Below are 14,327 nucleotides of genomic sequence, written 5' to 3'. Positions count from 1 at the left end.
AATTAAACTAGAACTAGTTGCGGAACATGAATAGAATCTATGTAAAACGCCGCAAATTACGATTTACAGAACATCTTAAAAATAGGCCAACTCTGCTATTGAATATCACAGGAAATCTAGGACAATGTCCTTACCGCAGCCGCATTTAGCAGCTAAGAAAATCCACTTTTACTCAATTACAAACAGTTATCTGGACAACTCATGTCAAAACTAAAACCAAGAAATGGTGTTAAGCTTTTTTACTACAATTTATCTTACCTTGACCGTCCTCGCTTTTTTTGTTTCTTGTATCTCCCTTCGTCAGATTCATCATCGACCAAATTGATGACTTCAGGTTCCCCATTGGAACTATCCGTCCCTGACATATAAGCTCCCAAAGCTGCGTGGAGAAGAGCCTGGGAAATATAAATCATCAATCATCTCTTTAAGACACAAATGCAAGTGTTTCATGCATATAATAAAATCCATATGGTTTGATCATGTTTGGGTTAGCAGGACTCTTGCAGTAAACTATCACTAATCAAAAGAAAAAAGGTATCACCTGTCAAACGTAATTCAAAACTATTTCATAATCCTAATAAACAAATTTCATAGGTAATTATTTTGTAAATGGTGTACCCATTAATATAAATAAATTCTCGAGTCGTATAGAAAAAAGTTGTTTACCAATCAATGTCTAAATCTGGATGTATAATCAGTACTGGTCTCTACTGTGTTCAACCAGTCTCTATGAAAATATTAGCGTAAGTAGGTTTTCCTAAAACAAATTTAATTCTTTGTAACTTAATCAATTATGAAAATTAAAAAAATCTATTGACTTCAACCTTTACCTTTTGCTTCATCAGCTCGTCTAAGTTCATTTGTTCCTCCAAAGGCCCTGTAGGTATGTCTACATCCGAGTCTATACTCTTACTTCCATTTGTCAACGATCCATTCTTCCCTTCTCCTTTTACTTCTCTCTTGCTGCCATCCCCTGACACTATCACAGACAACTTTTCTTTGGGTTTCTTCTCCTTCTTGCTTTCTTTGATATCTCCATTCTCTGTTTCTTTCTTGCTTTTGTGTTTCTTATGCTTTTTCCTAAATAGAAATTAAAATTATTACAGTATAAGCCAACTAATATCTGAAAACAGTGTGTTCTTGTAGGTCAATTAAGGAAACATTTTTACAATTTGAAAATTAATGCCTGATATTTGAAATGGTAAACAAGATTTAATATTGTTACTGGAGATCGATCATATTATACTGTAAAAAGTTAATCAAATTACATAAAAATGTCACCCTTATGCTTTTGTCCTCCCAGGATGAAACCAGGTCAAAAGGAGAACTAACAACACGTACATGACTTTTGAAATACCAAAGATGAAATTATAGTTGATCCACACCAGTTTATACAATATAAAATATAAAAGTTGCAAATGAAAAACAAAATCATAATAGACGTTTTTGACTCTTTGTTAGGACTGAATGTTCTACTCCTTTTTGTGAGCGCTACTATTAACTGAACTACTACTATTGTTTAATAGAATAGTAGGCTAGGCGCTCTAACAACCTTTTGTACAAAGTAATTAGAGTTGTGAATGCATACCTTTCCCCAGAATGTTTTTTATGTTTGCTATGATGTTTATGTTTCTTCTTTTTCTTCTTCTTCCCGTCCGACTCATCTTTGCCGGAATCCTCAATAATCACCTCAGGATCAGGTTCCTTATCTTTTAGGGGTTCTTCAGACTTATCACTTATTAGAGATTCTGTGTCGGTCGAACTAAAAATATTAAGATCTGTTACAGCCTGGATGTTAAAACCTATGAGCAATATTCTGGAAGCCTAAATCACCCGAGAGAAGATTAAAAACTGAAAAAACTCTATTTTGAGAAGATGGTCTCGGCTGGCGTGTCCTAGGGCTACTGTTACTTTGCGTGTTTGCTGATGCGTGTATGCGAGAGTGTGTGAATGTGTTTTTCTATTTGTTAAATTTGTATGTTTTTTTAGATATGTAGGTACTTGAATTGTTAAATATTTTATGTTTAATTAGATTAAGTTATCCCAATGTCACATTATTTTTGTTATATTTTGTATGTCAGGTTGAGTGTAAGAAAGAGCCATGTGGCCCTAACTTTACCTGAAAAAAAAAGGATTTTTCATTTCATTTCATTTTCATTTCAAAAATAAGATCACATGTTTACAATTTACAAGAAGATAAGGAAGGATAAATACCCCCGCCGCAGCAAACCTGCAGACTAAGCGAATTTTCATTTGCCTGATTGGATTTACACTAAAATGTCTCCTTAAAAATATCACATTTATTCCATAATTAAATAGAATGGAGTTACAAAACACATACTTAGGTTTGCTGGAACAGGGAGGGTAAAAGTGTTTTTTTTATGTAAAATGTTAATAGTTAGTCAGAAATGAAAACATTTTCCAAATTTGGGCAAAATATGTTAATAAACAAGCAAACTACATCAGTTTACTTATTCTCCATAAGAATAACATAGGAATTTTAAATTTACAATTTTTTGGAATTTTCTCCGTAACCATTAGACGCATTATAACGCTTCAATATACTAAATTATTTGTTTTTTTAAGCTCTACAAAATAGTTTGGAAAGAAATTGCAAAACTTTAAATTATGTTTTTTGGGTCAAAAATGGGAAAAACCCATTTTTACCCCATAAACGCCCATAAGCCCCCGTTCCCATGTTTGATCATGCTGGTTTACGAACTCGTTTGAATAAACGTAGGTTTACACGTTTGTACCAAATTTCATCAAAATCAGATCATTTTTGCTCGAGTTATTGCGCTAACGGACACACATCTAAATATATAAAAGGCAAAGCCCTCACTGACACACTCACTCACTCACTCACTCATCACTAATTCTCCCACTTCCCATTAACCTAGGAGGCTGAAATTTGGTACACCGATTCTTTAGGCATTAAATAGGAAAACTAAGTTGTTTTTATTCTGATCGGACTCTCGGGCTCCACCCCAGTGGCTCTGGAGTTTCCCATGTTAACCTTATGATTTTTCATATTTAAAAGGAATTTAACAGCTGTTTCAGTTAAACAAGTTGGTTCTGTTCTATGATGTTCAATAGCTTTAAAGTTACAAGGATTGCCAACAGGGTGCAGCACTATTATAATTTTTTTAATTTATGACAACAGCTAATTTGCAACCAAAAGGTGAGTGAGCGTAGCGAACGAACTTCAACCTGGAGGCGAGTTAGCGTAGCGAACAAGCTAACCTGAAGGCAAGTGAGCGCAGCGAACGAGCTCCAACCTAAAGGTGAGTGAGCGTAGCGAACACACTTCAACCAGGACGTGATTGAGCCATGCGAACGAGCTCATCTTGAAAATTAAGAAGTTAAACGGGGCAAAGCCCGCAGGTACAGCCTGTATATATATATATGAATTTGAACGGATGGTGTTTTTGGTCTCTAGCCCTCCGAGTGTCCCTAGTTATGGCCTTAATGTTTGCCTATTTTTTGCGCATTTGCATGGTTTTATTAAAACGGATCTGAGAAGCTTAAAAACAATGTTAATTATACTGTTCTATATACCATTTTGTTTGGAAAATCATGGGCTTCAATATTATACATAAAACATAAAGAACATTTGTTTCAAAAAAAAATTTTAGGTAAAAAAAATATTTTGGAAAAAAAAATAAGTTCGCGCTCAATGAAATTGTATAAATTATAGGCCTATAAATATTTGAAAATAGCCACTTTGTTCTAAATTTTATGAGGATTACAAATATATAATAATATAAGGAAGTAGATTTGCAAATAAATAAGTTATGGGCAAAAAACAGATCTCAGTACATAGCGTTTAGCTAAGAATGCATAGCCTAACCATAGCTAGGAATCTGGCTGATAATTTACATCTATCACTACCTACTTCTTCAGGATCATCAACCAGCCCTTCAAAATCACTTAAATCTTATAATGCACCACGTATATCACTACTTTTGATTTTTAACACTAAAACAATGATAAACATAATAAAACACATCAGTCATCGGTGCGAGGTTAACCAAGCTTTTTACAAATACGCACGCCAGCTGTCTGCTACAATTATGATCGGCTCGAGAAAAAAAGTGCTTAGAGACAGACCTCGGGAGAAAGCTTAGAATCTGCCAAATAAAACGATACCTAACTCGATCCAGTTCAATCCGATTTTGTCAGTCATAGAGCCTTCGCCGTAAACAGTGTTTGTGAGTCGAAAAATCGACACAAAACACTACACAAAGTGTGTTATGTGTCGATTTTTCGACACATAGGTAACACTCGGAGGGCTAGGGACCTCAAAACGAACAAAAAAATCGTTCCCGGGTCCAGGTCTCACCATGAGTACTACGATAATACGAAGCATGTTTTTTAAGTAAGTACCGTTTTTAAATTTCTCCGTTCCAACACTGCAATTGGCATTTCGGACATTTGCACTGTATGTGTGCATCTATTGGCTAGCTCTAGCCGGAAATTCGACAAAAATCGGCCCTGTTTACATCCGGTTTCGAGCAATTCAAAATGGTGCCGCCAAATGAGACTGCCGCCAACTGTGAAGTGCGCGCTGTAATTAGATTTTTAAGTGCTAAAGCTGTGAAATCCATTGAAGTTTATCGACAGATTAGTGAGGTGTATGGCGAGAACACTATGAGTGACGGAATGGTACGCAAGTGGGTAAGGGCATCTAAAGACGGCCCCACCAACGTCCATCATGAGCAACGCACTGGGCGGCGTCAATGTCCCCAGTACCAAGTGCGTTGCTCATCATTAACGTTGGTGGGGCCGTCTTTAGATGCCCTTACCCACTTGCGTACCATTCCGTCACTCATAATGTTCTCGCCATACACCTCACTAATCTGTCGATAAATTTCAATGGATTTCACACCTTTAGCACTTAAAAATCTAATTACAGCGCGCACTTCACATTTGGCGGCAGTCTCATTTGGCGGCACCATTTTGAATTGCTTGAAACCGGATGTAAACAGGGCCGATTTTTGTAAAATTTCCGGCTAGAGCTAGCCAATAGATGCACATATACAGCTCAAATGTCCGAAATGCCAATCGCAGTGCTGGAACGGAGAAATTTAAAAACGGTACTTACTTAAAAAACATGCCTCGTAGCTTATTCCCTAAATGGGAAATTCGCTAAATGGTAAGTTACTGGCCAGAATGTCTTATGGTCTGGCTACAACAAATGTCAGTCTCCGAAACATCTGGATTTTTCCAGAAATGAAACTGACACAAATCTCACCTCCCTCACCCCTCCTTTTGCGATCTGCAAACTAACAGGATCGCTGTTTTCGATAAGTAGGCTACCCAAGTCTAAGAGTACGGTTTTGTCATTATCAATTTTGGTTGGTTTTAGCGAATTTCCCTATAGGGAAGTAGCTATTAAGGCGGTTTCACACTGGCATCCGCGGACGATTTCTTCGTCCGCAGACGGATGCGAAAATAAATCGCTGCCCATGTTATCAGATGGGACCGTTCACACCGCCCATTGAAACGTAGCGTCCATCCGCGGATGCAGAAATTCGTCCGTGGACGATTTGGTGGAATCGCTCTGGGAGCGATTTTTCTAAAACGTCCGCGGACGATCACGCACTCGCGCATGCGCAGACAGAGCAGTAGCTCTCAGCGAGGCATGTGTCACTCGCATCACAGTGTTCAGTAGTTTGTGTTTACAGTCATAGTGTTCATCTAGTTGTTGTTTTGTGTCCTCCCTTGTTGTTTGTTATGGCTGAATTAATTGAGGCTGTCCGTGCCTACCCAGTTATCTGGGATACAACTATAGAAATTTATAGAGATCAACAAGAGAAAGATAAAATTTGGTTGGAAATTGCGACTACACTCCACAGAGATTACAAAGAGGATAAAATATCCTAACCAATAACCATGTACATATTTATACGAATTACTGTACAGTAAATCATTATTAGATTTGTATTACTACGATTATTTGCATTATTACAATGACTCACCAAATCGCTGCCGCTTACTGTTAATTGGATGAACCCACTTTCTCCTTTTTGATAATGAGTACAAAAGTACAACCTCGTCGTCACTATCATCACTACTTGAATCAAGCCACAGAACAGAAAATCCGGGTTGACACCATGGGGCAGAAGGCTCAGACATTTTGCACACCTTCGCTGAGTTGTAAGAGGAAGTATGTTTAATCTATGATTGTAGTAGGAATGGCCAACTCCATATGCGCATGCGTGAATGAGTGGACGTTTGAAACGTAGCTCGCAATGTGAAGGGGGCGTGTAGCATCCATCCGAATCATTTCATCCGTCCGCGGACGAAATTATCGTCCTCGGACGCCAGTGTGAAACCGCCTTTACTGTAGGTGGCACGGTAAGACCTAGACCCGGGACCGATTAACTTTTTCATTTTGATGTTCCCAGAGGCCAAAAACACCATTCGTTCAAATTTTTATATATGTAATTGTATATATATATATATATATACGTCCATGAACGTGATAACTTGAGTAATTTTTGTCCGATTTTGATGAAATTTGGTTTAAAGGTGTAAAGCGGGATAAATTTCAATGAGTTCGCGAACCAGCATGATCGGACCATGGGAACGGGGCTTTACGGGGGGTTTTATGGGGTAAAAATTGGTTTTTCTAACTTTTTACCCTCAAAACACAAAATTTCCCAATTTCTCTTTAGACCTTTTTAAAGAGCTTAAAAAAACAATTAATTTAGTATATAAAAGTATTTTTGTTCGGTTAATAGTAACAGAGAAAATTAAAAAAATTGTAAATTTAAAATTCCCATTTTATTCTTATGGAGAATATTGTCAAATGTTGTAGTTTGCTTGTTTATGGATATATTTTGTATTTTGATCAAATTTATTTATTTTGTACTAAGCTATCAATATTTTACAAAAAAAAACACACTTTATTAGTTTTCCTTGTAGCAGCAAACCTAGGTACTGGTTAAACCTAATGTTATTAAAATATATTTAATTGAAAATCAATTAAGACAAGCATGGAAATTCGCCTGCTAGTCGGCAGGTTTGCTGCGGCGGGGGTATCATTAATATGCAACAGTTTAGCTTCAGGTAGGGGATACGGGGAGAAACCAGAGGATTTAGGATGTAGCCTAGTTTTGGAGTTTTAACGTCTGTTTAACCATCTAACTTATTTGAAAAATGTAATAGAAATCACTTGCTATTAAATTGATCAATAGTTCTCTCCTGCCAATCCAAGTAATTCACTAGTCCATAAAATCATCCCCGTCAGGGATTCATTGTTGACTAGTGGTCCAAGGCATTTATTAATTTCAATGCAGCTCTGAAAATTTCAGGTAGGCCTAAAAAACTTACCATAAAGTTATATGATTATGGTCTACCTATTAGGCCTAAGTTAGTTGGTACTTTGAAACCTAAGTTAAAAGTTAAATCAGTCAAAATAGGGTATTGACTATTTTTCTGACATCTCTAGGCTTATTAGACCAAGCTTAGGCTTAAAAACTTTATCAAAATGTAAGAGGGCTATCGCTTATTGACAAAATAACTTTATGCTATAGAAAGGAGCATCCTATTTCATCATAAGTTTTCAGAATTTAAATTGTCAATGCAGTTTGTGAACTTTGCCTAGGCCTAAGCCAATAACGCCATCAGTTAAATTAATTAGCTGCACTTTAGTGTGATATGCAGAAAACCCTCTCACACTTCATAGGTTATTCTGCATATGCACCTGGGAGCGTAGCTTTTTAGAGAACCCGAATCTTTAATCTTATTTTACTTCTGTTAAGAGCTTGGGAGCTGCTCAATAAGAGGACCAGATTGTATTCACCAAAAAGGATTTTTATTGCCTTTAAGTAATCAACACAGTGACGGTTATTTCCAAGTATAGCCTACTAATAAATGCCTGGAAGGAACCGCTCTGGAGGCAGCTAGTATTTTAAATTTGTAATCCCCAAAAACGAATCAATCCCCTCGTAATCTAACTAAACAAAGTATCTGTCCCCAAAAGAATTCCTCTTATACAAACTCGCAAATCCCAATTAACTTACAAACCCCTTAAAACTCGCGACTAAAGGGCCTAACCCCAAGACAGAGAAACCAGTACTCACCCAACTCTCCTGGGCACCTTGCCCCGGGCAACTGACCCCTTTCTCTACCTCAGGTGGCCTATTTATTGATCTGACAGCTACTGAGTGCAAAGCCCTCAGTGTTTAGAAAACCACTCCAGCACGCTTCACAGCAAGCAAGGCCTGACCACAGGTCATCAACCTACCTTGCCCAGGCTACCCTCCTTTGTACATTAGTATCTGTCCTACACTCATTTGAATGAATCAATCAATATAGGCCTAATTGATTATTTCATTGAAGTTTGGTTTGCCTATGAAGTTTGGTTAAGTAACTTAAGGTTAACCTAACAAGCCGAATAAAATAATCTAAAACATTTACCGTATCGATACCTATATTTCATTCGAATTTGAGTGTCTAGGACATAACTTACTAAAGTGCAGCCAATTATTATCAAGACAGATTTTTACGTACTGGTAATTAAAAAACCAATCTTAGAGATAGGGTCTAGCCTATTAGGATTGGAACGTTAACTTACTTAACACTGATACCGAAACCCTACCCAGGCTGACGCTTACCGAAACATCCAGTCTGTTCAGACCTCATTTGAAATACTGGACCCCGCTTAGAAACACACAAAACGAAACCCTGGGCCTGTGAGATCTCCTTTAAAATAGACTAACGCTGGCCTTCTAAGACAGGCATGTTATGAACAGACAACCTGTCAAGGTCACTGAACCCTCGCAAAAAGAACAAACAATAGATAAACAGGTAGGGGAGGAAAAGGGGGGAGGGTGTTGGGGAGAATTCTTCAAGTAAACAATGTTGCCAACATGCGTTCATGAAAATCCTGTGGGCCAGTCTGTTACTGGGGTTTTGGTAAAAGGGTTAGGCTAAGAGTTAGGCCTAGCCTAGATTATGTAGTTCTCATGTAAACTTAATCTTGCATGGCCTGAATCATAGAAAATCCAATGGTTAGTACTACAACTGATAGGCCTCCTAGCCTAATTTGCCAAGAACCAGAAAATGGTTAAAAGTTCAAAAAACTCAAATAGGCCAAGGCCTATGCCAAACCATTACAATAGGCCTAGATACCTAAACTATTAAACATAATTTGAATATGTGGTACGTATGAGTAAAATGTTATACAACTTACCCCATTTTTATCTGTTGATCGAGGAAAATAGAATATAATTAGGCTATTGACTACTAGTTGATTGATAGTCAAGGATGATGGCCGTAGACGATCCTAGTTAAGTTATGCCTCTAACAAGTCTTTGTAATAATCGATTACAATGGAAATCTGAGCAATAAATAATAATCAAGAGTACCAAAACAAAATTAGCGAATGATTTGATATATTAATGAAGTACCTATCTAGTTCACTGATGTATTTTTAATGGATGATTATTTTCTTGGTTACGGTTATGTTACGTACGCTCTAACTCTGGTCTGGTGGTGGGACTGGACTGGAACGGAGGGAGAGTGGAGTGAAGACGGTCAGTCGGATCAGGTTGACTTAACAGAACGAGTCTAGGCATGGAAAGAGTTGAAAATAATAGACATTGACATTACTACTAATGATTATAGATTGTTGTAAATGGGGATGTAATTTGATTTGTCAATGGAATAATAAACAGAAATAATAGAAAAATACAATTAAAACATTAATGGAAAATAATGTTAAACGTTAATATATTAAATTTAACTCATTTCAACTGTTAAAACCATAGCTTCATCTATAAGTTTCATTAAAGTAATCATGCATTAATAAATTGAACAACAGTATAATGCGTAAAGCAAGTAATGAAAACAACGTAAATACCAATGATATACAACAGTAGCAGAGTTAAATCAATAACTCTAATATTAACTATATAACGAATGGTCTTGAGTGGTAATAAAAACTATTGATAAGAACAGCGATTTGGTAATGAGCTAATGTATAAATTTAGGAGATATGCAATTTTAACAACATTTTGTAATACTCAGATGACTGTTAAGAGCCATATTGGTTACCCGCCACAGCCTAAACATTGTTTTAAATGGGGACCTTCAGACACGGCCACTCCAATTGCCCCTGCCCGTCAGAACACAGTGGCCGAGCATAAAAAGTCTCCTTGCGCAACTGTGAGCCGGCAACTACAGTGGTGGCAACACGTCACGGCAAGCCACTAGTGGCCGCCACCGCGGAAAGGCGGGCATCAACTGTTTTGGTGTAAACAAAGACGCGTAGACAGACGCATTGATTGGGCTAGTTGTGGAGTGGTTTTCTGTTAAACTCTTTAGAATGAAATTAACGAGCAGTTGAAAAATAAGGAGGAAGTTAGTCAAAAAGTACGAAAAGAATTAGGAATTAAAATGTAATCCCTTATTCTGTTCTTCAAAAATCAAAAGACAAAATAAATACTTCACTGAGGATCTCATTTACGAGATTGAAATGCACCCGGCCCCGGCAAATATTTGATTGGTAACTCGGGAAGAAGATGTTCAATGTTCATTGCTCGTCAGCATTTCCTTAACTCATATTATGTGGCTTTTGTAGTTGCCTGTACCGTGCCATAAACTACAGTTGCCCCGGTTCCGCGTGGCCTCGTGTGAAAGCTGAAAGGGCCCTTTTAGTAGTCAAGTTTTTTTAAGGCAACTGTCCAAACCCTTTGTGTTCTAACATGAACTATGAACTAGTCAATATATATAACTATATAATCAATAAAATAATTGATTGATTATACAATGCACAAACTTCTTGCAGAATGTTAAGATAAAAATCAAATCAAATTAGGTACTGATATTAAGAATGGACATTTATGATTTAGTTACCACCACGATTACCTAGTAATCGTGGTTACTACCATTGACTATATAGTCAATGTTACTACTCAATAACTTTCATAAAATTTCCTGAAAAACTTTATAAAATTACAACATTTTAATCAACCACATATCACATGTTTTGACCCACCAATTATTAATAGACAATAACAACACAAAACTTATATCAAACAAATATTAATATGTCATCATTCTAAATTTTAGTTAAAATTAAAACAGTTTACCCTTAAAAGTAAGTAAGTATTTAATCAAACATGTTATTATATTCTAATTATTTTAAGTTAAACACAAAATAAACCTAACAAGTCTGGTGTAGTAAATCAAATCTCACAGTAACTTGCCTTTTTAGTAAACTCTTTAAGCCCTCAGAGATTATTTACAGATTTTTGTTCTTATTTTTATTACATTGCTTTTTTCTCATCACAAAAATTAAATGAAAAACTTATCTCAATACATACTAGTTTTTTATTTGTAAATGGAACTTTCTCCACAATTGCTCACAAATGATTCATAAAGTATGGTAAACCCAGTTCAACATGTGGCTAGAGATGACATTATCAGCTTTTATAATGTTTTAGTAAATGGTTGAGAATTTTTTTTCTGCATGCAATTAATTATTTTCTCATTAAAATTGCATAAAGTGTTGCTGTGGGAGTAACTAAATAGCACTTAGGGTAACTACAATGAGTCAAAAACATATCATTAGAAGGTAAAAAAATTACACGAGAAATGGATAAGTAATAGAAACATAACTTTACATAAAACACAAAAAGAACATGACATTGAAAAGAGAGCAAAGGCCAGGCTGGAAAAATCAATCACGTTGCTAACCCAACAAGAGCCTTATTTAATAAAAATTAAAAAAATCAACACACATACACCGCCTGAGAAGTATTATTAAACTTTAGCAATAGGAGGTTTTATAGCAACCTTATATAGTGGAAGATTACCTATATTATGAGAAGAAACTGATTGTTTTTCATCTTATCTTGTTTTACAGCATGCAGAAAACACTTCTGACAAAACTATTCAATCTCTCTGGACAGAAATTATGGAAGCTTCAGGTATCAAATTATTTTCAAGTAAAAATTTTCTTGTAATAAAAGTATTATTTCACCTACTTAGTTTTTTACAGCAAAAAGCTAAATCCTCCTTAATTTTTCTAAATTTTTAAAATCCCATCCCAAGACGTACCCAATAAAACTTCTAGAATCTAACCTTGTAAGAAATATTTTGCAATTTTTTTAGAGGTAGAGCAAAAATTAATTTAAAATACTCAATCTACCATTCCCTAATCTTTGTCTAATAGAGCTCATATAGCTATGATATCAAAATAACAAGCTTTTGAAATGGACTCTGGATATTGTACATTTGTTTAATGTTACAACATTGATTTTAATATTTGAAGGGCTATAAGACAGCATATTAGACAGATTATTGGAAATTTGCTGTTATAACAATGATTAAATTGACAGAAAAATTAAAATACAACTTAAAAATAGGAGGCATTAACAGAACACACAAATTTGGACCAGGGTTCTTCTTATTTCCAAGAAACCCTTAAAAAAAAAAAATTAAATTATCAAGAATTATTGATGTAGACGATATAGTCATCTAAAACCAAATATTGGTTTTACATTCCTATATCATACTACTAAAATATTTCCAATCAACAAAATGTATCTTTTGCTTTCCATCTTTTTTCAGGGTTATCAGCCGATGTATTCCTCCTCGCTGCCAAAAAACTGCCTCTTTTTAAGATCAGACCAAATAACTGCTCCAAGCTTTAGTACTTCTGGAAAAATATCACATCCGAGAGTTGGGAGTTATCCTAATAAGTTTCTACTAAACCCAGCTAAACTGTTTACTCGTAGAGCAGAAGAAGAAACACTGAGATTAGAAGAGTATGGTTGGGCTGGACAACCTATTGTAAAGAGGATGCATTCAATCTTTCCAGAAACACATGGAGAAACTTCTGATTTGTTAAAATTTGCTAAAAATTCTAAATATATTGTAGAGGTTGGTAATAATTTTGAAGTTCAGCTCAGAAATTTTGGAAGAAGTCATGATATAATCTCTATGTGCCAAATAAATAATGGACCAAGTAACCTTAAAAAAATAGCAAATCTTGATTTGACCAAAACCAGGCGTCTACACACTAAGAAAGAAAAAAATTATCTCTACAATTCAGGAATTTTAACAAAAAGACCATTGAAAGTGAAGAGGAAAAAGAGGACAGTTGTACTGGGATCAAAACCAGGTATCTTCAGTAAAAGAAAATTTTATGAAAATAAAAAACACAAAATGACACGTAAAGTTCCAAGAGTTACACCAACACTAGCTATAAACAGGCGATTTTCAACAATGCCATTGTCTGAGAATATCTGTTTTACTCCGAACAGACAATTTCAAACTTCTTCATCATTAGGTTATGCAAAAGAAGCGGTTTCAATGAAAACAGTTTCTAAACTTGCTGAGACAGGAAGTAAAAACGGAAGAAACATAAGTAAAGATGCAAGTGTCTCAACAATGTCTGAAGATAACTGTGTGTGTCCTGCAATTTTGTATACAGCAGGAAAAAGAAAATCTACTAAAATCTGTGGTGAAGCAGCAAAACGTAGAAAAGCAAACAAATTATCAAACTACAAGCAGAAAATGTGTCTAGCAGAACCAAGAGAAGTACCTGAACAGATGAGAACATCAGTGTGTTTATCAGCAGCTGCTGCAAAAATGGCAAAACTCAAAAATGTTAAGGAATGTCCAGAACCAGAAGAGAAAAAAGTTGCTCCAAGAACTAAAATATGCTTGCCAAATATCGAGGAAGAGATGGCAAAAATGGAGGAAAAAGAAAAGTGTGTGCAGATCGAAGAGGAAAAAGTCAGAAAACGAACCAAAGTTTGTAAACCAGTTTTCATTTTGGCAAAAGAGGAAGTTGGAATTCAAGTTGAAAAAGCAGAAGTTTGTGTGTCATCTAAAAGTGGAAAAATAGTATCAAAGCACACAAAAATATGTCCACCTGATAAAAAGTAATATGGTTCATCTTGATGGTTGAGAATAGTTTTGTCAGCAATTTGGTTGCAATTAACATTATTTATGATTCAAGTAAACGTAAATATACATGGTCTACTGTTTCTTTTTTTTTCTCATTATAAAAAAGTATGCATAACTCTTGGCTCGGGACTTATAGAGGTAACAAATAATGCACAACAGCCTTCACAATTTAAATTGAACGACCTTCCTTACAACTTAAAATTAAAGGGGGAAAACACATCATAATTGAGTTCTCTGATTAAAGTTAAACTATATACTTTTGTTATTATGACAAAAATGGTCACTGGATTTTATGATCAATTCCAATACCTAAAAATCATGAAAACTTTTGTAACATATAGGCCTACTTCTTTCTCATGGTATAACATTTGCACCAGTGTTACTTTCTTCTTATATTC

General features: G+C 35.5%; 2 protein-coding genes across 5 annotated transcripts in view; one reads left to right on the top strand and one right to left on the bottom strand.

The window, feature by feature from the left end:
- The window catches only part of LOC128994416 (serine/threonine-protein kinase PRP4 homolog), a 29,717-nt gene extending 20,269 nt beyond the window's left edge, over positions 1 to 9,448 (bottom strand). For all 3 annotated transcript variants that reach the window (XR_008490893.1, XR_008490894.1, XM_054418974.1), the window contains exons 1-4: positions 9,203 to 9,448; positions 1,589 to 1,762; positions 831 to 1,080; positions 259 to 395 (exon numbers count right to left, since the gene is read on the bottom strand). Coding sequence is in view for 1 of the 3 variants with exons in the window: in XM_054418974.1 (XP_054274949.1) it covers positions 259 to 395; positions 831 to 1,080; positions 1,589 to 1,762; positions 9,203 to 9,207 (566 nt within the window). In the remaining 2 variants the exon portion in view is untranslated. The remainder of the gene's footprint in view (positions 1 to 258; positions 396 to 830; positions 1,081 to 1,588; positions 1,763 to 9,202) is intronic.
- A 1,574-nt stretch (positions 9,449 to 11,022) lies between these two features.
- On the top strand, positions 11,023 to 14,000 carry LOC128995032 (uncharacterized). Of its 2 annotated transcripts, none has more exons than XM_054419901.1 (3): positions 11,023 to 11,110; positions 11,879 to 11,942; positions 12,586 to 14,000. In XM_054419901.1, the coding sequence occupies exons 2-3, from the start codon at positions 11,880 to 11,882 to the stop codon at positions 13,906 to 13,908; spliced, it is 1,386 nt and encodes a 461-aa protein (XP_054275876.1). In that variant the 5' UTR covers positions 11,023 to 11,110; position 11,879; the 3' UTR covers positions 13,909 to 14,000. The 2 variants fall into 2 exon arrangements, with proteins under 2 accessions (XP_054275876.1, XP_054275877.1); XM_054419902.1 differs by having other exon boundaries at positions 11,034 to 11,114.
- Positions 14,001 to 14,327: the final 327 nt, after the last annotated feature.

The sequence above is a fragment of the Macrosteles quadrilineatus genome, unplaced genomic scaffold, assembly GCF_028750875.1.
Source record: "Macrosteles quadrilineatus isolate MER2022 unplaced genomic scaffold, UCM_ALF_1.0 Scaffold_5__1_contigs__length_97177068, whole genome shotgun sequence".
NCBI lineage: Eukaryota > Metazoa > Arthropoda > Insecta > Hemiptera > Cicadellidae > Macrosteles > Macrosteles quadrilineatus.
Note: the sequence above shows the minus strand (reverse complement) of the source record. Positions and strands in the feature narration are given on the sequence as shown.